The sequence below is a fragment of the Drosophila suzukii genome, chromosome 2L (assembly GCF_043229965.1).
Source record: "Drosophila suzukii chromosome 2L, CBGP_Dsuzu_IsoJpt1.0, whole genome shotgun sequence".
Taxonomy (NCBI): domain Eukaryota; kingdom Metazoa; phylum Arthropoda; class Insecta; order Diptera; family Drosophilidae; genus Drosophila; species Drosophila suzukii.
The window spans coordinates 4,473,558-4,500,000 of NC_092080.1; the positions used below are offsets into that span (position 1 = coordinate 4,473,558).

The following is a 26,443-nucleotide window of genomic DNA, read 5'->3' on the forward strand; positions in this document are numbered from 1 at the left end:
CCTGCCCTAAAGATGGCCGTAAGAATTAAGCCCAGTTCCAATCAAGTCGCTCCCACAGCAAGTGAACACGGGCCCAAGACTAAGCCTAAACACCTTTTACGCCCTATTATCGGAAAGAGACAATAAACAATCGTTTAATTGGAATTATGTTCGAAAATAAACGCCTTTCGGGGGAAAAACTAAAAGTCTTAAGCGATTTTATTGGCATTATCGCTTCAGCTATTTCCGCTGTTAATTCAAAGCTCACGAGCCATCGAATCAAATAGCCAAAAAAAACTGAAACCTCTGAAAAAAACAAACCGATCCCCAATAATTAGAAATCAAAGCCGGTTTCATCTAAATGTGTGAGCATGTGTGGGACAGTGCGGTTCGGTAGTGTAAATATGTAGTATTACCAAACTAGAGAAATATAATGAAATAGGAAAATGAAACAAATCCTAAAGAAAATATAACATTACTTTTCTATCAAAGTTCGAAAAAAAAAAAATTCCAAAATATCTAAAACTGAAGAAACAAAATTCTTTCTAATATTGAGAGCATTGATACCAAAATGTACTTACACGATTTTTAAGAACGAATGGTCTCGATTCAAGAACAATGTTCTTGGATATTTCTCTCTGTGTACTATATCATACTAGTATTATAACTTTTACCATATCATACCGCTTACGTATATCGTACTATATCATATCATACCTTTTAATATACCTATCTCAAAATTAAGTCCCGTTTTGTTTCGAAACGCACTGTATCTGAAAGCGATTCCAAAAACTTGTCTACTTTCGTATTCAATAGTGTTATCATGAAAGATGGTCTGAATGGTCAGAGACGCAGACCGCAAACTCGGGGCCCGGGTCCCCGTCTTCGAGTTCCAGATCGTTGAGAGGCCGTAGCTTCCCGCTTTCCCCCCTTGTGGTTGATGATTGATCTTATCGCGGACCGCTCGCCTCGTGAGTCATCATAAAAAACACATATTTTTCTTCTTCAGCAGCCGCAGCAGCAGCGATCCCCATAAGTTGTTAGCTGTTTTGTACTTTATGGCCTTTTGGCGGCGAAATAGGGGCGGTGGATCGAAAAAAGGGGGGGGGGGCTAGGGGGTTAGCTTCATAACTCAATGTGGGTTGTCGTTTCGGTTCTGTTTAAGCTGCGTGCGAGACTTACTTTCTTCGTTTTTTTTTTTGGCCCACACAAAGGCCGTTGCTAAAGTACTATGGAACAAAAAATGAACTTGGACAGCTAAAGAAGATGTTACAACTGGTGGGAAAAAATGTAATTACTATAAATTTTCAAAATTACTTCTTCAACTAAATGAAAATTTACGACTCTAGGCATAAATCATGTTCAATGGCTTGGCTGCAATTTTGCCAATGAAGGAAAACTATTAAATGTATTTAATATAATAATATAATATAATATTAAATATTTATAAATTCCACTGTTTATACCATTCTTATTAAATGCATAACTGTAAAATCATCCCGGCAATTGTACAAGCTGGCACGCAAAATAAATATTCACACACTGACTGCAAAATGTCCAAAATGATAAATGACTCTGGCCGTTCGCCGCTTTTGACTCGACTAATTTCCGCTTCCAGTGCAATTTCGCCAATTCAAAATTCCCTTGAATCTGTCGTGTAAAAGATCCCGATATGAAATGCAGCCAGCGACTCTTTCTGTTTTTTTTTCCTGAATGCAGCATAGGAACACATGTAGGCATGGCCAATGATTCAATCTGCTTGGCATCCACCCCATTTCCGGTTTCCATTACAGTTTCCCAGGCAGCTCTTTCTCTGGTCACCTCTTGGCTCTTTCTTTTTTCCATATATATCTACTGTGTTTTTTCATTTTTAGTTTTTTTTTGGGGGCGTTACGCAGTCATCGGTCAGGAATTGGCGCAGACACTGCGCTTCTGTCAGAAGGAGGAGGATTCCAGAGTTTGGACCCAGACAAATTGCCCCGGCGGGCGTTGCTTGTGTGCTCTACTGGGCTGCATAAGCTCCAGTAACGCGGTATCCAAACCAAACTACAGTGTTACTTCTGTAGGTCGTACTATGTGGCAGAGGAAGGAGAAAAAAAAGACTAGTTTTTCACATTTGTTTATCATTAAGTTTAAAGAGCAATCAACGGAAAATTTAGGTTTACCAGGTCTTGCATCGAGTATGTCTAATAATGGTTCGTCTTATCGAAGCTCCCCTTTAAAACCAAAACTAACCAACCCTTCCTGCCCCTAATTATGTTGTTGCACATGCAGTTTTATGAATGAATCACAGCCTCCGGCTCTTTCCCACGCGCTCTCGATGAATGAAAAATATTTATAAAAAATATTTTAAATTTGCAAAATTAAAAAAAAACAAAAAAAAGTTGGATCGCCCGAGCAGGGACTTGAACCCTGGACCCTTGGATTAAAAGTCCAATGCTCTACCGACTGAGCTACCCGGGCACGTGGCAACAGGATGGCATAAAGTCGAATAAGAGCAAAGCTGGCGAAAATCAAGAGAGAACGTTCTGCCATTCTGTTCTCTCTTTCGGTTCTGAGTGGTAGTTCTGACTAAGGTGTGTTCCCAAGTCACTCAACAGTTTGCCCATTCAAGTGGATAGTTCTAAATATAAACTGGGTGCCATGAGTTTTGCAGGTTTATTGATTAGTGAAATAAATTCTAAGGCCAATAGAAAGTATTATACTTGTATAAAAATTTAAGAAAGGCACTTTGTTGTTTGCTGGCTTTCCCTTAAATGTGCAACAGACTTTATCTTGTTTTGTTTTTCAGCAAAATTGGCACAAAAATATATTACAAATATGTAGCTACTTTTAAACGATTAATCCCCATATATATTGACAATAGATTTACAAATGTACCAGTGAAAATTGTATTTTATTTTCATGGTTTTACGAAGTGTCCCTGAAAGTAAATGGTGTCCTTATCACGAATGACGTAGGAAAACGGATGATCGGCTGTGAACTCCAAGGGTGGGGTAGGCGTAAAGCTGAAGACAAAGGCCCCTATTGAAGCTGCGGATTAAATTGTAGGTTGTAGAGAGTGCAATATACCAAGCAAAACAAGAGTACCTGTTACAGCTGCTGCCTCGGCACCCTCTTCGTTAACCTCAATGAAGGCCTTGTGTATGACTTTACTGATCTTGGCTCGTGAAGATTTTACCAGGCCTCCAAAGTCCGCATTATCAGATAATGCATCTTGAATGCCCATCTATAGGTGTAAAATATAAAAGTGCGCCCATACAAATCAGGTCATACCCACCGTCCCAAGAATACCCTTTAGCTCCGAGTAAAATTCAATCGTAAACATAGGAAGCTTTAAGTTAACCTTCAACTTTGGAAGACTTGTGAAGAAGCCTGCGATTTTCTGCTCCAATTCTGGCAAGCCATCTACTTTTTCCGGCAAAAAAATGACCATGGAGAGGCTTGAATTCCGGTAAGGAAGCTCGATCACTTTGGCATCCAATTCCTTAACATATCCAGCCCTAAATGAGCCAAATAGCTTCATCATATGGACAGGAACGGTTTGTTTATCAGCAGTTTTGAAATCAGCCCTTTTGGTCAGCTTAGGGTCGAATTCGTACTGCCACTGGCCTTTAAAGTATATTGCATTTAAGAGAACCATTATCATGTTCGAACTAATGTCCTTGTTAGTAACTATGAATTTGATCCTGCTGCGCGTCTGATCGTTCACCCACTTATTGATGATCGAAACGGCTTTATCGGGATCATTTACGCTGATAGCCTCCGCTTCGGCCTTAAAAGAGTCTTTAACCACTTGATTAAATTTCGGAACTATAGAGTAGCGATCGTTTACGTATATACGGTTGGCTATATCGAGGATAGCCACCTTCTCGCGACCTTCGAGATTTGTTAGAAATTTCTTGAACTTACTAGCCAATTCCTTTTTATCTGCGGGCAATTTCAAGACGTCCCTCATTTCTTGGGCTGTCCTTCCCCCAGCTCCCATGTAGACCATACTCAAGGCAATATCGACGGAAATAGGTGAAGATATAAGATTTTTGTTGGCATTATCTTTGGCCAATTGCTTGTAGAAATCATCAGTGAATCGGCCAGCCACTGACATGGCCAATAATATCAGATCTGTGCGAAATTAAGTTAAATTTGTAAAGACATTTTTTGTTTACTTACACAGAAACTTCATTTTGAACGCTGTTCAAAACTAAGGAATGATACAGTCTTTATATACTTTGTGTACTAATCAAATTAGATTTTCCATTGAGGGTATAATTTAATTAGTTTAGTCGGATTACTTATGCGAACGAGATGGAGATAGGGTTACGACTGTTCCCAATATTTTTTTATAACTTTATAACCTTTATTTGCTTATGACTTTTTAATGGGTGGTACGACTTGAACAATTTTTGGCAGTGGTTTGACAGACCACACGAAATTACTATTTACACTTTTACAAAATATAAAAAAATGTGGGCGCCAAGCAGAAATATCTTACGATACGGGCGTTTGTGGGGTCTCAAAAAAAAGTAAGTATTTCGTGCTTGAATCAAGCATTTTAGGTGTCAAAACTTCGCCAAGCATGGAAATTACAGAACCCGAGAACAAAATGCAGCTTTTAAGCACAAAACACTAGGTTTTAGAAACTTTCGTTCTAAAATTAAAACCAGAACGAATCATTTTTAAATCAATATACATACATATATTGTACGTTTAAATTGGGCTTTTATTATATGCTAGTAAATAAATTAGTATTGAAAACTGAAATAAAATAGATTTATCTAAACAATATTAATATTTTAAGTTTACTTTCGACTTCCCTCTTATGGGCATTAACACTGTGTAATTTATGCGCCTTGTATACCTTATATTTCTGTACGAGTAAAAGTTATAAATTGTGATAAGAAATATGGAATGCTCAATCACCCCGAACTCAGTTTAATATTATTTATTTATATTTATTGACAACTGATTCACAATTGTGCCAGTGAAATGGTACTTTATTTTTCTGGTCCTACGAAGTGTCCTTGAAAGTAAATGGTGTCCTTATCACGAATGACGTAGGCAAACGGATGATCAGCATTAAAAATGAAGCCAGTCGGGGGGCCGTATACAGCGCTTAAAGGGACCGTTACTCTTATGGCTGTGGATTAAATTGTATGTTGCAAAAAAAAGTATTCTACTTAGAAAACCATCAGTACCTGTTATAGCTGCTGCCTCGGCACCCCCTTCGTTAACTTCAATGAAGGCCTTGTGTATGACTTTGCTGATCTTTGCTGACGATTTTACCAGACCTCCAAAATTCGCATTATTAGAAAATGCATCTCGTATGCCCACCTAAAGGGGTAAAGTATAAAAGTATCCTCATACAAATCAGGTCATACCCACCGTCCCAAGAATACCCTTTAGTTCTGAGGAAAATTCGATTTTGAACTTTGGTAGTCTCAAAAGAACCGACTGCGCACTCAGTCTTGGGGAGAAGCCTGCGATCTTCCCCTCCATTTCTTTTAAACCATCGACCTTTTCCGGCAAAAAGATGACCATGGATAGGCTTGAATTCCGGTAAGGAAGCTCGATCACTTTGGCATCCAATTCCTTAACATATCCAGCCCTAAGTGAATTATCCAGAAACATCATCTGGGCAGGAACCGTTTTTTTATCTGCTGTTCTGAAATTATCCTTTCTAGTTTGCTTAGGGTCGAATTCGTACTGCCACTGGCCTTTAAAGTATATTGCATTTAAGAGAATCATTATCATATCCGAAGACATATCATCTTTCGTAACAATGGTTTTGATCCTGCTGCGCGTCTGATCGTTCACCCACTTATTGACGATCGAAGCGGCTTTTTCAGAATCATTTACGCTGATAGCCTCAGCTTCGGCCTTAAAGGAGTCTCTGGCCACTTGATTAAACTCAGGAATTAAAGAGTAGCGATTGTTCACGTATATACGGTTGGCCAGATCTAGGATGGCCACCTTCTCGCGACCTTCGAGATTTGTCAAAAATTCCCTGTATTTACGCGCCACTTCCTTTTTATCCGCGGGCAATTTCAAGACGTCCCTCATTTCTTGGGATTTTTGGTGGCAACTCTGTAGTATTGCCACTCCAACAAAGTCAGCTATTCGAGAGGCTTTGCTATGTCGTTAAATTGGCGCGAAAAATTGGCGAACTTTACGTGCTTGTTGTTTTCTGTGAAAAAAAAGTTTAATAAATATGAAAATGGAAATTCCTTGCAAAGGTATTTATTAATGCAAATTAGCTTAAACATTTGATTTTATGTGTCTTGTTGTCCACCTGTGAACTGTTTTATATGTGTATCTTTATAGATTTGAACTTACAATTGTGTTTGTGTTTTGTGGAGTATAACTTATTAATAGCACAGACTTGCAAAAGAGTAAGAACGAGAAATTGATTACAAAAGTGTCCTTATTGTCATACAACTAATCGTTTTTGCTCATTTTTGCTCCTTTTCGCTAAACTTGCGTTTATGTAGAGACATATGTGTTTGGTCACGGGGCTCTTCTTGCAGTTTGGGAAAGCAACAAACGCTCGCGAGAAGCATTGGAGACTTACATATTCGACAAATTGAATGCCGATCATCAAAATGAAACAATAATAAAAACAATATCAACTAAAATTACTAACTTTATAAATTACATAAATAAACATTTGCCTCGATGCTGCCGAAACATAAAGCGATTTAGACAAAAACACGCTATGTGGCTAGCCGGTAATATGACTATACTTTCTGATAGAAATGAATCCCCACAGAAGAAAGGTGGTCGTCCAAAATTGTCATATGAAGCTGCTGGTAAACGACTCAAAATAAAGTTGGCATCTGAACTTGCGGTAGAAAATGAAAATTCAACTCCTTTGTTACTACACGCTGCTAACATTTCCGCCAGAAAATCAACAGAAAATGAAATTATTAAAAAAAGTGATAGAACTGAATCGCTGGCTCCGAGTCCAATAACTTCTGAAAAGGCATTCGCTTTTTTTATGGAAAATGGATTTACTAAGCAGCAATACATAAATGTAAAACAAATTAGTAAACAACATGGCTGCGATATTTACCCCCCTTATTCGAAAATAGCTGAGGAGAAATTAAAATGTAGACCTGCTGGAATAGCATGGACCGAAAATGAAGCCAAAGTTTCCTTGCAAAACTTATTGAACCATACCGCTTCACGAATATTACTGATGCAAAAGGAAGTTTGTGAAGTACTTTCAGATGTTACTCATTGTACTCTTATTTTTAGCTACGGTTTTGATGGGTCTACTGGTCACAGTTTATACAAACAAAAATTTAGCATCGCAGAGGGTCAATCTTTAGATGATTCTCTTTTTGTTACATCAATGACTCCTATAAAAATGATAGATCAGAAACAAAGGGTCATTTGGTTAAATAAATCGCCTCAGTCCATAAGATTTTGCCGTCCTGTGAAAATTGCTTACGTAAAAGAAACAACGTCTCTTATATTAAAAGAAAATGAAAACTTGGACAATCAGATTAAAAACCTGGATATATACGTGCATCCTTATCAATCAGCCGAAATTTTTGTAAAATTTGATGGGCACCTGACACTTATAGACGGCAAGGTGTTAAATATATTAACAGGAACGAAATCCTGTCAGTTGTGTCCAATGTGTGGGGCAAAGCCCACCCAGCTTCTTACTATTACTGATTTTAACTCCAAAACGTTTGATATGAAGCCACATACGGATCAATATGGATTAAGTTCCCTTCATGCGTGGATCCGCTTTTTTGAATTCTTGCTCAAAATATCGTACAGAATTGAGCTTAGAAAGTGGCATGTCAAGGGAAATGACAAAATCGAATTGGAGGCACGTAAACATAAAGTTCAAGCAGCGTTTTGGAATGATATGGGGCTTCATGTGGACAAGCCGAGACAAAACGGCAGTGGCAATACAAATGACGGAAATACGGCGAGGCGGGCATTCTCCAACCCAAAATTATTGTCCTCTATATTAGGAATAGATCACAGTTTGATTCAGCGCCTACATGTAATTCTGATCGCCATAAATTGTCATTACCCTATAAATTCGGAAAAATTCAAAATATTCTGTTCAGAAACTTTTTCTATGTATATGGCTAATTACTTTTGGTACCCCATGTCGCCAACAGTGCACAAAGTTTTAGTACATGGATACATAATCATTGAAAAATCGATTGTTCCTGTTGGCTCTTTAGCAGAAAGTGCATCAGAAGCAAGACACAAACTTTTTAAGGCTGACAGAAAAGATCATGCCAGAAAATGTAGCCGGGTTGACAATATGTCAGATGTTTTTCACAGAGCTATGGATTCGTCTGATCCCCTATTATCTAGTTTTTGCTCAACAAAAACCAACCGGATGCCTCTGCCAGCAGAGGTTGTAGATCTTTTGGATTCGCCAATCATATCCCCAGGCACAGAAGACACAGATGAAGAAAATTGTAACGATGATGTAAGTGACACTTTTGAAATAGAATTAGAGGAAGAGGTACCAGACGATATTGAAAACTAAAAAACAAGGAAAAAATAAAAAGAGTAAGTTAAAATTGTTGAGTTATTAAAAAAAATTAATCGAATTTTTTTTCAGTGTTCTTCAAATGTAACAATGGATCCCAAATATGTTACCGGTTTTTTTCTATAATGTAACACCAAATAGGATTAAAATTATAATTTATAATAATTACTTATTTTAAAATGTATTTTTAACCACTGTGCGGTGGACAAATTAAAAAAAAAAACAAAAACCAAAATTTTGTTTAAATTTAAATAATACACCAAAAAAAGTTTCAAGTCAATATCTTAAAAACTAGAGTTTATGCACCAAAAACGGTTTTTTTGCCCATAGTGCGCTGTTGAAATCTAAAAAAGCTGCAGTCTATATATATACGTTGTGTACTAATCAAATTAGATTTGCCATTAAAGATTGTAATTTAATTATTCAAGTCGAATTACTTAATGTACCCTTTATTCTACAGAATAAGTAAAAATAGGCAAAGTGATGATAAATAAATTTTATTGTTTAATATATGGCCGCGATTTTGGACTGAAAAACTATACAGTATCATTATCCTTAATGGAATTTAATATTTTCTTAAAATGTAAGACTTTTTTCTAAGTACACACAAAACAACAAGACAGAACGCTGCAGTCTAGTGTTTCGACTATCAGATACCCGTTACTCAGCTAAGGGAAGTGCGGCTGCTCCCAATATTGCACACCACTCAACTGCGCCACCTAGCGTCGATTCCAATATTTCTTTATAACTTTTTAATGGATAATTTTTAACATGGATTTAATGGTCCACACGAAATCCCATTTACATTTTTACAAAATATTAAAATAAAAGTGGCACTTCGATTAAACAAACTTCCGCTGGGCAGGAAGCCATAGAATCTGCATGGTTGTTACCAACTTTTTAGCTCTAAGCCTTCATACGGACGGACAAACAGACGGACATAGCTAGATCGACTCGGTACATGTATAGAATACCTTATCTTGTTTTGTTTTCTGGAAAATTAGAACCATGCCGTTAGAAAAAAATATACTGCAAAAATTGAATACAAACAGCCTCGACTATCAGATACCCATTAATCTGTTATCCAATTTAAAAATAAATAAGCCACCTACTTGCAGATTGGGTACCTAGTATCCACTTGTATGTAAACACAATATACCATTTTTCCGTAGGAGTAAAAGTTATAAAGCTGTGATAAGAAATATAGGGTGGTCAATCCAAACGAACTGTGTTTAATCCTCATATTTATTAACAATTAATTCACAAATGTGCCAAAGGAAATGGTACTTTATTTTTCCGGTCTTACGAAGTGTCCCTGAAAGTAAATGGTGTCCTTATCACGAATGACGTAGGCAAACGGATGGTCAGCATTAATCTCCAGGGGAGGCGGCTCATTGAGTATAGCGCTTATAGGGACTAACATTTGTAGGCCTGTGGAACAAATTGTGTTGCAAAAAAAGTATTCCACTTAGCAAACCATGAGTACCTGTTACAGCTGCTGCCTCGGCACCCTCTTCGTTAACCTCAATGAAGGCCTTCTGTATGACTTTACTGATCTTGGCTCGTGAAGATTTTACCAGGCCTCCAAAGTCCGCATCATCAGATAATGCTTCTTGAATGCCCATCTATAGGTGTAAACTATAAAAGTGACCACCCTCAAATCAGGTCATACCCACCGTCAAAAGAATATCTTCTAGCTGTGCGGAAAATTCGATTTTGAACTTTGGTAGCTTCAAAACCACCTTTTGCACACTCAGACTTGGGGAGAAGCCTGCGATCTTCCTCTCCATTTCTTGCAAACCATCGACTTTTTCCGGCAAAAAGATGACCATGGAGAGGCTTGAGTTCCGGTAAGGAAGCTCGATCACTTTGGCATCCAATTCCTTAACATATCCAGCCCTAAATGAGCCAAATACCCTCATCATCTGGACAGGAACGGTTTTCTTATCAGCAGTTCTGAAATCAGCCTCCTTGGTCCGTTTACGGTTGAAAGCTAGCTGCCACTGACCCTTGAAGTAAATTGCATTTAAGAGAATCATTCTCAAATCCGAATCTATATCTTGATCCGAAACAATGGTTTTGATCCTGCTGCGCGTCTGATCGTTCACCCACTTATTGACGATTGAAGCGGCTTTTTTAGAGTCTTTTACGTTGAGAGCCTCCGCTTCGGCCTTAAAGGAGTCCTTGACCACCTGATTGAACTCCGGAACTATAGTAAAGTTATCGTTCACGTATATACGGTTGGCCAGATCTAGGATGGCCACCTTCTCGCGACCTTTGAGATTTGTCAAAAATTCCTTGTATTTACGCGCCACTTCCTTTTTGTCCGCGGGCAATTTCAAGACGTCCCTCATTTCTTGGGCTGTCTTTCCACCAGCTCCCATGTAGACCATACTCAAGGCAATATCGACGGAAAGAGGCGAGGATATAAGATTCTTGTTGGCATTATTTTTGGCCAAAACTTGGTACAAATCATCGGTGAATCGGGCAGTCACTGACGTGGCCAATAACATAAGACCTGTGCAAAATGTAATAAGATTTTAAAAAGAGGTTGTTTTATTCACTTACTTAGAAACTTCATTTTGAACGCTGTTGAAATCTAAAAAAGCTGCAGTCTATATATATACGTTGTGTACTAATCAAATTAGATTTGCCATCAAAGATTGTAATTTAATTATTCAAGTCGGATTACTTAATGTACTCTTTATTCCACAGAATAAGTAAAAATAGGCAAAGTGGTGATAAATAAATTTTATTGTTTAATATATGGCCGCGTTTTTGGACTAAAAAACAATACAGTATCATTATCCTTAATTGAATTTAATATTTTCTTAAAATGTAAGACTTTTTTCTAAGTACACACAAAACAACAAGACAGAACGCTGCAGTCTAGTTACTCAGCTGAGGGAAGTGCGGCTGTTCCGAATATTGCACACCACGCAACTGCGCCACCTAGCGTCGATTCCAATATTTGTTTATAACTTTTTAATGGATGGTCCGACTTGAACAATTTTTAACATGGACTTAATAGTCCACACGAAATCCCATTTACATTTTTACAAATTATTAAAAAAAAAAGTGGCACTTCGATTAAACAAACTTCCGCTGAGCAGGAAGCCATAGAATCTGCATGGTTGTTACCAACTTTTTAGCTGTAAGCTTTCATACGGACGGACAGACAGAGGGATATAGCTAGATCGACTCGGTATAGAAGACCTTATCTTGTTTTGTTTTTTATGAAAATTGGCACCATGCCGTTACAAAAAATATAATTAAAAAATGGAGCACAAATAAGAAGAAATGCTATACCTGACGCCTCGACTATCAGATACCCATTAATATGTTATCCAATTTAAAAATAAATAAGCCACCTACTTGCAGATTGGGTACCTACACAGAGAGAATTATTCAAGTAATTTGGACTCAAATTAAGTATTTTTGTACTCAAAAATTCAGCATGAACAAAAATTCTCACACTGAGTGCAAAATACTCACTTTCAGTACAAATTTCTCAAAAAATCTGTACTTAAATTGAGTACATTTGTGCTCTTTTTTGAACATTTTTCCTCAACATGAGTACAAACTGCACTCATTTTAAGAAATAATTTAGCTTGAATTTTAGAAACGAGTATCCCCTTTTCTCATACTGAGAAATTTCCAGCGCTCAAAATGAGAAACAAGTTCTTGATAGTGTTCTTCTAAATTCTCAAATGAAGAACTTTTGCACTTAAACCCGGGTCCACCCATTTCCAGAAAAATAGGTAAAATATTTTTTTTATATTTTATTTTGTAATACAGTTACTTATATATGTATATACATGTTCCATGTTCTAGGCTATGGTATTTTTTCCCTTAGCTGTCTGGTCTAGCGAAGAGCAAAGAGGCTGAAAAAGAAAACGTTATTGTTAGCAAATATTGTAAATATATAGCATATATACATAAGCATGAAACAATAAAATTAGAATGTTATTAGATGTACGTTTAAAAAGCATTTAACAAATTATATGTATGTATGTATGTACAATGTACGTAGAAACTAACAAAACTAGACTGCTTCACGCCACTTACAATCACACATACATACATATTAATGTACATGCTTTGACAATATTTTTGCAGTGTTTGTTTATTTTATTATTATTTAGAACATTATAAATACAGTTTAAATTAAAAAACTTACCCTCGAGGTACGGAAGGGTCGCACATATGTATGTCCAATTCACTGAAATAGTTTTTCACCTTTGTGTCTTGCGCACGTCTTCACTTTGCTAAATCACACGGCAAATGACAATCACACAAATGCGGCGCGCACCACTTTACACACCCATTAGTGAGAGAGAGACAACCACATACGCAACGAACTTAAGGCCGCTCTTGTCTCGTCTCGTTCGCAGTACGGAATTCTCTAGAAATTCTTATGAGAATTCGCTACTCATTTTTGAGTTTATCGGTTACTCATAATGAGAATATTAATTCTCAAGTTGGAAATTGAAGAACACATTTCCTCAAACTTAGAATTTTGCGATCAATTCAAGTCCTTTTACTTAAAATGAGTGAAGCTTTTCTCAACATTACTTTTTTCCACAAATTTTGTACTTAAATTGAGTACATCCTCAAATTGAGAATACAAATACTCAATTTCAGTACGTCATAATTTTCTCTGTGTAGTATCGACTTGTAAGTAAATACAATATACCCTTTTTCCGTTCGAGTAAAAGTAATAAAGCTGTGATAAGAAATATAAGGTGGTCAATCCAAACGAACTGTGTTTAATCCCCATATTTATTAACAATTAATTCACAAATGTGCCAGAGGAAATGGTACTTTATTTTCCCGGTCTTACGAAGTGTCCCTGAAAGTAAATGGTGTCCTTATCACGAATGACGTAGGCAAACGGATGGTCAGCATTAATCTCCAAGGGAGGTGGCTCATTGAGTTTAACGCTTAAAGGGACTACCATTTTTATGCCTGTGGAATAAATTGCATGTTGCAAAAAAAGTATTCCACTTAGCAAACCATGAGTACCTGTTACAGCTGCTGCCTCGGCACCCTCTTCGTTAACCTCAATGAAGGCCTTTTGTATGACTTTACTGATCTTGGCTTTTGAAGATTTTACCAGGCCTCCAAAGTCCGCATCATCAGATAATGCTTCTTGAATGCCCATCTATAGGTGTAAACTATAAAAGTGACCACTCTCAAATCAGGTCATACCCACCGTCAAAAGAATATCTTCTAGCTCTGCGGAAAATTCGACTTTGAACTTTGGTAGCTTCAAAACCACCTCTTGAACACTCAGCCTTGGGGAGAAGCCTGCGATCTTCCTCTCCATTTCTTGCAAACCATCGACTTTTTCCGGCAAAAAGATGACCATGTAGAGGTTTGAGTTCCGGTAAGGAAGCTCGATCACTTTGGCATCCAATTCCTTAACATATCCAGCCCTAAATGAGCCAAATACCCTCATCATCTGGACAGGAACGGTTTTCTTATCAGCAGTTCTGAAATCAGCCTCCTTGGTCCGTTTACGGTTGAAAGCTAGCTGCCACTGACCCTTGAAGTAAATTGCATTTAAGAGAATCATTCTCAAATCCGAATCTATATCTTGATCCGAAACAATGGTTTTGATCCTGCTGCGCGTCTGATCGTTCACCCACTTATTGACGATCGAAGCGGCTTTTTTAGAGTCTTTTACGTTGAGAGCCTCGGCTTCGGCCTTAAAGGAGTTTTTGACCACTTGATTGAACTCCGGAACTATAGTAAAGTTATCGTTCACGTATATACGGTTGGCCAGATCTAGGATGGCCACCTTCTCGCGACCTTCGAGATTTGTCAAAAATTCCTTGTATTTACGCGCCACATCCTTTTTATCCGCGGGCAATTTTAAGACGCTCCTCATTTCTTGGGCTGTCTTTCCCCCGGCTGCCATGTAGACCATACTCAAGGCAATATCGACGGAAAGAGGCGAGGATATAAGATTCTTGTTGGCATTATTTTTGGCCAAAACTTGGTACAAATCATCGGTGAATCGAGCAGTCGCTGACGTGGCCAATAACATAAGACCTGTGCGAAATTTAATAAGATTTAAAAAAAGAGGCTATTTACTGACTTACTTAGAAACTTCATTTTGAACGCTGTTCAAATCTAAAAAAGTTGTAGTCTATATATATACCTTGTGTACTAATCAAATTAGATTTGCCATCGAGGGTTATAATTTTATTAGTTAAGTTGGATTACTTGTTGGACTTTAGTCTAAAGAATAATTGAAAAAAATTTTAGTACACAAAGTACAACAAAAAAGAAAGCAAAAGTCGAGTGCCTCGACTATAAGATTCCCGTTACTCATCTAAGGGGCGTGCGAAGGAGATGGAGATATGTAAGCAGCCAAGCAACTACAAAGCGCCACCTAGCGTCGATTCCTTTATTTGCTTATAACTTTTAAATGGGTAACCCGATTTTAACAGTTTTTGGTATGTAAATGGGTATTGAAAATCAGAACGAAATCGCATACACACATTTTGAAAATGTGTAAATAAGTGTGGCCAAGCAGACAAATTTTGCGATTAGTGTGGGCGTGGCTTTTCGATGAAACAGCTAGCGCAGCGCAGGAAGCCATAGAATATGAGCGCTTAATCCCAACTTTCTATATTTTTATATAATACCACAGAAGTTTTCATAAAACACCTAGTTAATTGAGAAAAATGTCATGTATAACTTTTTAAAACTGTATGTGTAGCAACAGCCCTGAAATAAAATTGTGTTCTTCATTTAGAACGAATTAAAATTAATATGAAGAAATGTAGTTATCGACACAGCGAATAAATTAGATTCGTTACATTTTCGGTAATATTATGTTAGAAATTTATCAAATGCCGAGACCATGAAATTCAAAAATACGTTCTGCCGAAAATCGAATTGGTAAATTAATCCGATTTGTATTGATATCCCAATTAGAGTTCCCATTCAGGGACAGATGAAAAATCAGAAGAAGAAATGCAGTGAACGACCTCCGCAACGATTCGCTGATGTAAAGTCTGTGAATGGGCGGCGGCTGGAGAAATGCATTTATCAAAACATAAAAATAAACACGAATTGCTTCAGAAATAGACAAAAGGGCGCAGAGACCAAATGTTCCGCTCAAAAGATCCGAGAAAGGAGTATGTACATGGGTATATATTTAAACAGCTAACCAAGCAGAGGAAAATGCTTGAAAATGCCTGTGCGTAGGGCTATATTTCTTCGACTTGGACTTCGGCTTTTCCAATTCTTTTTTTTTTATTTCACAGCTGTCGAAGAAAAACTCTTTCCTCTCGCATGTAATTACTTGATATTTGGGTAGATTTTGGGGGATAGGAATTTCGGGATAGGGGTTTTCCTCGGATCCACTGCTGACCTTATGACTGACAATTTCCTCAGCACATTTATCTCTTTGGGTCCCCCACTCACTTTTCATTTATTATTCCTCTTTCTTTGTCTTCGCGGCAGACAAGTTTTCCATATGTGTGTTTGCTTAATACGTTTTAAGCGCTTTTTAAGCGTTCAAGTCACGATTTTCATATTTATAGAGTTGGAAGATGAAAAATCCAGGGGGGGGGGATTGCTGATTGATCAGCTGTATATATATATGTGTGTGGATGTACAAGCTCTTGATGCCTATCTGAATTCGATTTTTCTCTTCTCCTCTTCGTTTTTGTCGTTTCTTTTCTATAAATTTAATTATTAGGGTTGCTCGAAGGCAACTTTGAACTTTGTCTTATCGTTAATTACATCGCCGACGCTTTTTCGTTTTTCCCAAGATTTCCTTTTGGTATTTCTCTTATTCTGCGACCCAATGATGGATCACACCCATGTGTGTGTGGGGAATTCCAGCGAAATGGCAGTTCACGCTTTGATGGCTTTTCTCAGGACACAAGCGGAAAATTATGGTTTTAGTTCTAGAGATTGTTAAAGAGTAAAAAAAAAATACCAACATTACAAAATATTATAAAAAATACCTCCATATATAACTTGGTATTTTTTTGTAGTATTATAGTTTCCAGAGTTTGTCAAGTCTAAAAAAATATATCAAAATAAAATAGGATGAATAATTATTTATTTTTTAGTATAAAGAATTTAAGACCAAACTTTATAAAATCTCTTATCTCAAATCCATAAATAACTTGGTATTTGTTTGTAGTCTTATAGTTTCCAAAAGTTGTTAAGTCTAAAAAAATATATCTAAACAAAACAGGATGAATAATTATTTATTTTATAGTTTAAAGAATTTAAGACCAAACTTTATAAAATCTCTAATCTCAAATATTTTTGAGTATAAATAGAACTTTTTATATGATCTGAAATTCGGATCCGAAGAAGTATCTTTAAGTATGTACTTGGAAATCCGATAAATATCTTAAGTTATTATTGTAATATTTCCCACAATCTATAATTTGCATAGCTATTATTATGTTATGAGGTGTACGGTTTGAGTTGGAGAACTCTGACTTTTAAAGAAATATCTTTAATGCAAATTTTTGCGATAAAACTACCCAGAGGAAGTGGGTGTTTTTTTTGCGTTGACAGGAAGAGGCGAAGACAGCCCAGATGAACAGGGAATGATTTAGCACAAATTACCCACACTAAAATTAATTACTACCGACTTGACCAGAACATTCGAGTCAACCAACCATGTCCTTTTGATGGCTGGGAACCAAAAGCACCAAAAGAGCAGCGAAAACAACTAAAAATTATGCATACATAGGAAAATTTTCGTTTTCATTGGAAAAATGCATAAATTTTTCCACGATAGAGGAAACAGATGCGAGGCAAAGAAACAACTTGGCTGTCTGACTTTGTTTACAGTCTTCTGTTAACTGAAATTTATCGCTCTTGGCCGCTCCTACGCGTGAAATTGTAATAATTAAAGAAAAACCGGGATGGGTTTTCTTTTTTTTTGGGGGGGAAATTGAAAAACCATTACGCCGGGGCATTTTGTGCATTTCGGTTTTCTCTTTATTACAGTTATAATTTATTTGAGTCGATTTTTCAATCGCACTCCACATGCGGTCAGTTAAAGAAGCGCTCCCTCCCAATTGCAATCAATCATGGGAATTGTCAGGGGGTTCCCCCACTCTATAAATACGATCAATCGAAGGGAACATGTGTTATATACATACATATCTTGCCCCGATTCGTTACGCAGCTCAAAGTCGAACCGAAATGGCATTTTAACATGCCACATGAGGCAGTTTGGTTTTCATTAATCAACATTGTAAAGGTTTCACTCTTGAACCTCGAGGATGCACTTGAGTGGGCGATTTGGATAAGGAGTGGGAGGGGGATTACACTTAACTGTCCAATGGAGTGCATCTAGCATTATAATCGGATCTCTAACATTCTAATTTTAAGAGCAATTGTGGTTGCCATCGTGGGAATAAGCATTTCAGGGAGTGTTTTAGCTATTCGTAGATCATTTCCTCTATATTATGGGAATATATGGTATATTTACTAAGATGTTCCTTATATCTTATTAATAACTGAGATAATATAAATGTTTGGGTACTGTTAGATAGTTTCTATCATATTCTAACAATTTTCAAAGGTTTTCCAAGATAATAAGTATGTTTGGAAATAATAATTACCTTTTCATATTTATAATCATGTTATAATCATGTTACAGGTTTAACAAACCCCATCACTTTGAAATATAGCTCTTAACATGATTTAAAGTTTATTATGGGGAGTTTATTACAGATCGTTTCCATTATAATATGAGAATATATGGAAAATGTTTTAAGATATCCCTTTAAACAGATTTATTACTGATATAATATAAATGTTTGGGTACTGTTGGATAGTTTCCATTATATTTAAACAATTTTCAAAGGTTTTCCAAGATAATAAGTATGTTTGGAAATAAGAAATACCTTTTCCTATTTATAATCATGTTATTAGTATTACATAACCCCATTACTTTGTAATAGAGCTTTTAATATGATTTAAAGTTAATTACAGAGAGTTTATTACAGATCGTTTTTATTATAATATGAGAATATATGGAAAACTTTAAACATATTAATTACTGAGATAATATAAATGTTTGGGTGCTGTTAGAAAGTTTCCATTATAATCGAACCATTTTCAATGGTTTTCCGAGATAATAAGTATGTTTGAAAACAAGAAATACCTTTTCCTATTTATAACCATGTTATAAGTTTTACACAACCCCATTACTTTGTAATAGAGCCTTTAACATGATTTAAAGTTTATTAAAAAGTACGGGAAAATTCTTATAAATTTGCTTCTACTTTTAATTGCATTTTCTCCGCTTACTCTCCTTACCCATTCTTCAATTATCGTTTTATTTTCCACGCTCTCTCTTTCTGCTAACCCACTCCACTTTGACCCTCTGCAATGGCAATTTTCACTTAATCGTTTTCCTTTATGCTGCTGGTACTCAATTTTCCGGGACTTTTGTTGCGTTTTCCTTCGCCGACTCCCCTGTTTTTCATTTTCATTTTATTTTGTATTTTCTTTTTCTCATTTTTATTTTTTTTGCCTACCTGAGGTGCAGTTTGCTTTGACAGCTCTCTCAATTATGCACAGGTGATTGCCGTGCCATTAGGACGCTCTTTTCCCAACCCCCGCCTGTTTTTCCCCGGTTAACAATAGAATTAAATACGAGAATACACACCGGTACACCTTTACAGGTGCGTTTCATGTTTCAACCTGTTGTCCTTTTTAGCATATTGTGTTACCTTTGGTCCCTTGGCTGGTTTTTCTGTATTTAACTTGCTTCCGGAAATTCCTTTGCCATTCGAGAGAGTGCAGCAGAAAAAGTAACAAAAAGGTATACATATTTCATCTGCCAAATTATGCAAGAGAACTACGTTCTTAACAAGCCAAGAATAATTAAGTAAAATATTCCCATGTCAGCGGTATTTCCTACTGTCATAAAGATTTACCCCCAAGAAGGTTTTCTCCCATGTTCTTAGCCACACTTTGTTTGCTTAGCCAACTTTCGACACCCAAAAACAAAAAAAGTTTGGTCTTTAACCATTCCATTTCCATATTCATTCAATGTTTTATGGTTTTACTTTTTGGCCTCAAGCGAATTCGAAAAGGTTCGAAACCCAAAACTGCATTTTGTTAATCAGTTTGATTAATGTTGCCCTAATTGACTTTCACTCGGTGATGGTTTCATTTTCTCTGTGCCTTTTTGTTTTATTTTTACGCGGGTATATCAATTTGAAACAGAATTTACCCAACCAGTTTTACAGGGTATACCACCTTTCTTTTTCATTTCAAGTCAAAGGAAATTTCCATTCGAGTTTGAAAGATCTCGATTTAATTGCCGGCAATTTTTAGCTCGTTTTCACTGGGAATCAGTAGCAGCTGCATCTCCATTTCGCTTATTGATGCCACATGTTGGGACATATGCTCAACATTTGCGCAACCTTTAGATACAGATACATTCGCGGCTAGTTCGTTGACCTTTTTCCCCTCTAAGGGAACTCAGAACTGAGAACTTTGTCCGCAGATATCAAAGCAGAAAGCCATAACTAGCAGTCGTACTCTTTTCTTTTTGCAGTTATGAAGTTCTACTTTTCATTTCAACATCCATTTCTGTTCACTTCGGTTCGGTTCAGCTCAGTTCAGTTAGTTGGCTATTCACGAGAAAGTGGAACGACATGTTCCTCATCCACCTCCTGCCACCCTGGAAGAGCCAACTTGGCGTGTTCAGGAAGCATCGTCTGGCGAACTATACCGAAACTGGGTTGAATTCGGCTGACAGACGCCGGATGTCATCTAGCTGTCGGACTATTTTCCTAGCCTCCTCCTGCTTTCCGCTCTATCCGTGCTATTCTTCGCCCACTCCCCTTTTAGATTATGAATTTTTCAATTCAAGGAAAGTTTGGCTTCCGGGGAACTGCATTAGCTAATAATGTAGGGGGTATTCTTTAAGAAAGATTATTAATTGTTAGTAAAAACACAATCAACTTTTGACTTCCTTTGTTTTTAACAATGCATAAATACTTGTCATAGATACGAGATAAGTAAATTTTTATATAATATTCTTTAAGAATTATGAGTAATGTATAGTAAGAAAATTAGATTAGAGATAACTATCTCGTTATATGATATTCGTTAGAAAGATTAATAATTTAAGGTTAACAAAAAATCCTAAATTTTAGTATCCCTTGGTTTTAAAAATAACCTGAATAGCTGTTTTATATCTATACACAGAAAAAATTCTAACGTTCTCATGAGTTGAAAATGTTCTTAAAAATTGAACATTTTTAAAATGAAAATGGTTTTTTTTTTGCTCGAGTCAAGTTGAATTGGCGGTATTTGCATAGTATATCTCAACAAATAAACTATTAGTCTAGTCAGTAGTATATACTCATCAAAAAGTTGTTAAATAAACTAAATTTAACTTTTCTCATCTCAACATTTCCTTCTATTCTATTCTATTCTATTGAGAACATTGATACGAAAATGTACTTACACGGTTTTTAAGAACGAATGTTCTCAATTCAAGAACAATGTTCTTGGATATTTCTCTCTGTGTAGAACTAAAAAGTGAGGTATATTTATGTAGATGTTTCCGAAGGATATATTTGGGACTTAGGATACCTGACTATACATGTTTATGCATATTAAAAAAAAATGGTTGCAATATTTTGTTTCCTAATTGATAACCAGTTTTAAGATCCTTAGTTTTTTGGCATACCCCTTCTTTTTTAAACAAACCCCTTTGTCTATATTATTCACGTAATCTGACAGGCATAATAAACTACGTTAACTGGATGCTGCTTTTTTCGGCATCGTCCTGGCATTCCACTTGACGGCACTTGAGCCACGTCGTCATCGTCCTTTTTTCCCTCATTTTTTACACCAGGGGTAATTTTTGCACGTGTGCCGACACTTGACGGAAACTTTGGAGGGCAGGAAGAAAGAAGAAAGGGAACTCCCTCCGAAGACGGTGCAACAATTGGGGAAGACCTTAAAGCGCTGCCGGCTCAATTAAGGCAACGTAATTGGCCTAATTGACTCAGACGGCCAACAAAGACTGCCATCTAAGACATATACATGAATTTCAGTGGGTTGGGGATGGCAATGGGGATCCCGTTGGAACACACAGGCAGCTCGGCAGTTCGGAGAGTGAAATTTTAAGACCAAGCACGATAAGCACGTTGTTGTCTGTCGGGTTAGCTTTTGGCCCCGACTTATCGCAGCGGCCCAGAAAATAAAAATCTATCCAAACAAAAACTCAAAGTGAGGCAACCGACGGCAGACGACGCAACATAAAAACCTCATCAACAACAGCGTTGACACAAAGACCTCAAATAAACAGGCAGCAATTTCAAAATAAGAAAAAAAAATAAAAACAAAAGCTCTACAGAAAAAAACAGAACAAGGGGGAGTGCTAAGGAAAAAACAAGAACTTACATTCAAGAAAAGAAATTGAACTTCCTTCTTGGGTTTACGAGTACAGAGAGAAAAAGTTTAACTAAAATGGAGCACTGAAGTTTAAGGAGACAGAATATGATATATGATAGAACAAAGAAAAAATATCTGGTAATACTTGTATGATTAGTAGGGATAATAAAGAAACAAGTTTTTTAAATAAAACAAAATACTATATCAAAATTATATTATTACAGAGAAAAAAAGTTTAAATAAAATGGAGCATTTAAGCTTAAAAGTCAAAACATGAAGGATAAGGCAATTAAAAGTTTTCTGATAATTGAATTAGTAGTTATAATAAATATAAAGGTTTCAAAAATATACATACGATTATATCAAAATTCCATTTTTACAGAGAGAAAAAGTTTAACTAAAATTGAGCATTAAAGTTCATAGAGTCAGAACATGTAGGATAAGATAACTAAAAGATTTCTCCTAATATGAATAGTTGGGATAATATCACATATAATAACAAAATTCTATTTTTCTTTGTGTACCTAAAACTTGTGCTTAAAAAGTCAAAACCCATTTGGGTTAAGCCAAAAGCTAAGTGGTGGGAGGTAAAAAAGAACGAACCATGAGCCAGCAGAAATTCAAACTCCACTTTAAATTCGTAATGAAATTGAAAATGTTTTTTGTGTGCTTGTACAGCAGGAAAAGCCAACTTGGCGGCCAATTGAGAATTGAAATTGAAACTCGCACTCCACTCGAAAATGAGCAGGAAAATCCACAAGACGATCCGTTAAATTGGCGCTGCTAATGTGTGAGTTGGTGCGATGAGTGGTAAAGATGATAATGCCGACGAACATGGGGCTGCTAATGGGTCCGATGATGATGATTGAAGAAGCTAATTTATAGAGGGTATGCTGCAATGGAAAGTCTGCTTCTTGAGTTTCTTTTGTTCGTTGAAAGAAACACACAAAAACGCACTTCCGCATGCGTTGGGGAATTTAATTAGAATGAATTGGAGCAGAACTATATTTTTAATCGATTTGTATAGTCCATAAGAAACAATTTTATTAGAGAATTTGATACGCTTGGAGTTAATTCCAATTTAAGTTAATTTATTTTTAATGGACTTTAATTGGAAGAAATTGGAGTTTTGCTAAAATGAAAGTCTTACAAGGGATGTATTTACTTTAACAGGTTCTTTAGATCTTATTTTCTACATTGGTGTTGACAAGAGAACATAAAATACTTATGATATACCAGTTGGAATAACACCATATTTAAAAAAGTTAAGATCATTCTAGCAGAACATTTTTACGACAATATGAATTACTTATGTTATTCGCGTTGGTATAGCACCATATTATAAAAAGTTATGATCATCTTAGCAGGAAATATTTATTTTCAAAGGATATTAAATAGTTATTACTTGTTTAGTTTATTACTAGTAAATTGTTTAGAAAATGTCAAAGGTATATTACTCTTCCAAAGCATACTTTACAAACTCTTACTCAAGACAAAATGTATTAGCTATAATTACCTTAGTAATGGTAACCATTTTAATGAAGATCATTATACCATACCATTATTTAAGATAGCAACCGTTTAAGCGGCCGATCAATGACTAGTTCCTAACCTTAAAATAAAAAATGTAACGTTTCCACTAATGGTTTTGACCAAAAGCTAATTAAAACTTTCTGTTTCACTTCCAGCGGAGACGCGAACGCGGCCGCATCCATTTGAAGGGCGTTCGCCTCGTGGAGGAGGCGACGGTCAGCGGCGAGGGCGGCGATCCCTTTGCACCGGATGTGAGTAGCCAGAAATCGCTGAGAAACCGAATCTGCAGAGTTTCAGAGTTTCATTAACAAACGTTCAAATCCATCCAGGGTTATCCGTTCCAAGTGGGCTACTGTGAGATCTCATCGTCGGCGAATTCGCATCAGTTCGGTTCGGAGAACGGCGGCGGCGGGGGCGGTATTGTCGAGGGTCAGCAGAGTGGACGAGCGGTGCCCCAGTACACACTCTACGTGATCGCCAACAGCGAAAAGGAGCGCACCGAGTGGATCCGAGCAATACGCCAAGGTGAGCCCCTAATCCCCCTCTATACCCATTGATTCGATTGATGATGACCCAAAAAATAAAAACAAGGGAGAAGAACTGCAGCTGTTTTTGGCCAGATCAATCGATGGCGATAAGAAAGAGCAAACGAATTCAGTTAAAGAAATTGGATCAACAATGCTTAAGTATTAAGAAGGTTTAATTGGTTAAATGGCAGATGGATCCCTACTTTCGAAGATATGATCTTAAAACTTAAAAGAAAAACTTTAAACAACGTTGTTCTTAACGATGATATCTACTACCTATTCTATCATCATCATATCATACTAATGATATCATACTTACTTATAATATATACTAATTAATCTTTGTTTTGTTATCTCTCCTTTTAGTTTGCGAGGATAGCAATACTCCCAAATCGTATCGCTATCATCCGGGATTGTGGTCTGGAAAAAAGTGGAGTTGCTGTAAAGGACTATCTCGAAGCACCTTTGGTTGCAGAGCTGCCGCCCATTGGCGTGAAGCGAATAATAACCCAAGTAAGTGAAAATATATTTAGGAAATTTTATTGCAAATATATTTAAATACCCAAAAATAGAAGAAAAAAAGAGAAAGGACAAGAAATAAACAGATTGTTTAATATATAGGATATGATAAGATATCTTAGGGTTTTTTTTTACTAACCTATATTTATTTGTTTACATTTGAAATAGAATGGAATCTCTTAATATTAGTTGTTCCCAGTTCTTTGAATGAACTAAGTTTTGGTAAAATTTTAAAGTCCCTTGAGATTATACCTTGAACTGCCCTGGGAGCCCCGACTTTCCGGCGAAGTTGAAGCACCTCTTGAGGCTAGCCTTGACTGGCGACTTCCTTGCCATGTCAGGCAAATGTCATTGTCAACTGTGGGAGTTCCCCCAGTGGACTTCCCTCGCCCCCCTCCACATCCCCAGTTCTCCAATTCTCCCGCCCCATTCGAAAATCTTCCTTTGTATCTGCACATTTTTTCTCACTTATCGCCCCTTGTTTTTCACACACATGTTCTGCATTCGCAACGCTTTTCCTTTTTCCTGTCGTCAGGCCTTATTTGACACATTGTCTGCGGTGCCAACTGGCTCCCCATTTGGATTTTTCTTCATTTCTTATATTGTGTGTGCGTGTCTGAAGTGCAGCTCTTCTACTTTTTTAAGCCGTTAATGAGCAGGCTCGAAAGGAGAGGCTGTATGGTGGGGCAGAAGAATCTGGGAGTTACGCAGATACTGGCACTTCTGTGTGGCCGGAACAAATACCTCCGCAAAATGGTTATACGAATAGCTGGGTATACAACTCTAATGCAATCTGGCACCTGGTGTAAAGTTTTTTTTATTGACTAGGTGCGAATTCCACATAAAGCGCCTGTGGTCAGCAAATAGTTGCTGAAAAGTTTGTCTTCCATATTTGCCTGGCAACTTTCAGGTTTCCTACAACAAACAAAAAGAATTTGAAAATAAAAATGAAGTAACACCAAAATTGGTATATTTAAAAGTCACATATAAACTTTTTCTTTAAAATCCCATTGCTTCCGTCACTAGATAAAGAATACATCAAACTGTGCTATACAAATATTTCCAAAATATATCTTTTATCAACCTCACGAGACTCACTGTTTGATCTCATAAGATTGTGTCAGAGTTTTTGAGTCATCAAAACAAATCTTTGGTTAGCAAGAGATACAAAAAATCCAACAGCACATTATCAAGGTGGTATTGTAATACACCTTTCTTTATTATCTTTTCAAAAACCCCAAAAAGAAATGCTCTACAATAGTTTTTATATTTTTGTTTCGTATCTAATGTGTGAGATTGGAATGTAAACACCCTTTTGGTTGGCATTATATACCAAATCCTTTGCTCTCATTATCAGCTGTCATAAATATTTTGATATTTCCCGGCACCTTCTTCAACCTTAACCCCAGCTGAAATTATTAGATAGAACTTTTCCCATTCGCCGACAGCCCGCAGATGTCTAGCTGATTTTCTGATTGCTCATTTGTGTCATCAGATTAGATTTGGAAATGGGAACGAAACTGGGAAAGTAGAGGACAGACCCCTAGATGCCATGTGTGGCCACATTTTGTCTCATTGTTTGACAGTTTCACCGAATTTAGGGCCCAACAAATTTCAGTTCCCTCTGGTAGCAATATCTTCATGAGGATTCTCCCCCATTTCAAGTTTTATTTTTTCGTACGGTGGGGACATCAATTAGAGGCGTCACTTTAAATTGCCGTTAAGTCTGCCAATTTCTACCAGTCATTCAGGGCATGGTTTTTTTCCAAGGGGTATCTCCAAGGAGCCAAGCGGAAATAACACTAAAAATCAGGTCGACTTCATCTTCATTTATCAGCCCAAGACAATGAAAGTGGAATGACTGGGGTCGCGATTGCGGGAGCTTGTCAGTTGCCGTTACAATAAATTAGCCTGTCAATTTTCTCCTTCGGTTATCTTTCACTCC

At 36.8% G+C, this 26,443-nt stretch overlaps 5 protein-coding genes, 1 long non-coding RNA gene and 1 other non-coding gene across 7 annotated transcripts in view; 2 read left to right on the forward strand and 5 right to left on the reverse strand.

Annotated features, from left to right (window-relative positions):
* Btk (tyrosine-protein kinase Btk29A) overlaps positions 1 to 26,443 on the forward strand; it is a 63,667-nt gene that overhangs the window by 9,760 nt on the left and 27,464 nt on the right. Inside the window, exons 3-5 of the mRNA XM_017087267.4 lie at positions 23,608 to 23,703; positions 23,782 to 23,977; positions 24,346 to 24,492. Of these exons, the coding sequence (XP_016942756.3) occupies positions 23,608 to 23,703; positions 23,782 to 23,977; positions 24,346 to 24,492 (439 nt within the window). The remainder of the gene's footprint in view (positions 1 to 23,607; positions 23,704 to 23,781; positions 23,978 to 24,345; positions 24,493 to 26,443) is intronic.
* On the reverse strand, positions 2,370 to 2,442 carry TRNAK-UUU (transfer RNA lysine (anticodon UUU)). Its single transcript has one exon. It is a non-coding gene; the product is annotated as a tRNA-Lys (tRNA).
* LOC108019484 (serine protease inhibitor 42Dd-like) lies at positions 2,882 to 4,118 on the reverse strand. The gene is made up of 3 exons (XM_070994490.1): positions 3,260 to 4,118; positions 3,070 to 3,208; positions 2,882 to 3,012 (listed from the first exon to the last, which is right to left on the reverse strand). The coding sequence occupies exons 1-3, from the start codon at positions 4,082 to 4,084 to the stop codon at positions 2,882 to 2,884; spliced, it is 1,095 nt and encodes a 364-aa protein (XP_070850591.1). The 5' UTR covers positions 4,085 to 4,118.
* Positions 4,907 to 6,041, reverse strand: LOC108019459 (serine protease inhibitor 42Dd-like). The gene is made up of 3 exons (XM_070994531.1): positions 5,362 to 6,041; positions 5,175 to 5,310; positions 4,907 to 5,116 (listed from the first exon to the last, which is right to left on the reverse strand). The coding sequence occupies exons 1-3, from the start codon at positions 6,037 to 6,039 to the stop codon at positions 4,974 to 4,976; spliced, it is 957 nt and encodes a 318-aa protein (XP_070850632.1). The 5' UTR covers positions 6,040 to 6,041; the 3' UTR covers positions 4,907 to 4,973.
* LOC139352458 (uncharacterized) lies at positions 6,094 to 7,249 on the forward strand. The gene is made up of 3 exons (XR_011603654.1): positions 6,094 to 6,212; positions 6,301 to 6,368; positions 6,468 to 7,249. It is a non-coding gene; the product is annotated as an uncharacterized lncRNA (long non-coding RNA).
* On the reverse strand, positions 9,771 to 11,092 carry LOC136117184 (serine protease inhibitor 42Dd-like). The gene is made up of 4 exons (XM_065867025.2): positions 11,072 to 11,092; positions 10,180 to 11,021; positions 9,990 to 10,128; positions 9,771 to 9,934 (listed from the first exon to the last, which is right to left on the reverse strand). Exons 1-4 carry the CDS (start codon positions 11,082 to 11,084, stop codon positions 9,792 to 9,794), a joined length of 1,137 nt encoding a protein of 378 aa, XP_065723097.2. The 5' UTR covers positions 11,085 to 11,092; the 3' UTR covers positions 9,771 to 9,791.
* Positions 13,265 to 14,726, reverse strand: LOC108019473 (serine protease inhibitor 42Dd-like). The gene is made up of 4 exons (XM_017087304.3): positions 14,611 to 14,726; positions 13,719 to 14,560; positions 13,529 to 13,667; positions 13,265 to 13,471 (listed from the first exon to the last, which is right to left on the reverse strand). Exons 1-4 carry the CDS (start codon positions 14,621 to 14,623, stop codon positions 13,329 to 13,331), a joined length of 1,137 nt encoding a protein of 378 aa, XP_016942793.3. The 5' UTR covers positions 14,624 to 14,726; the 3' UTR covers positions 13,265 to 13,328.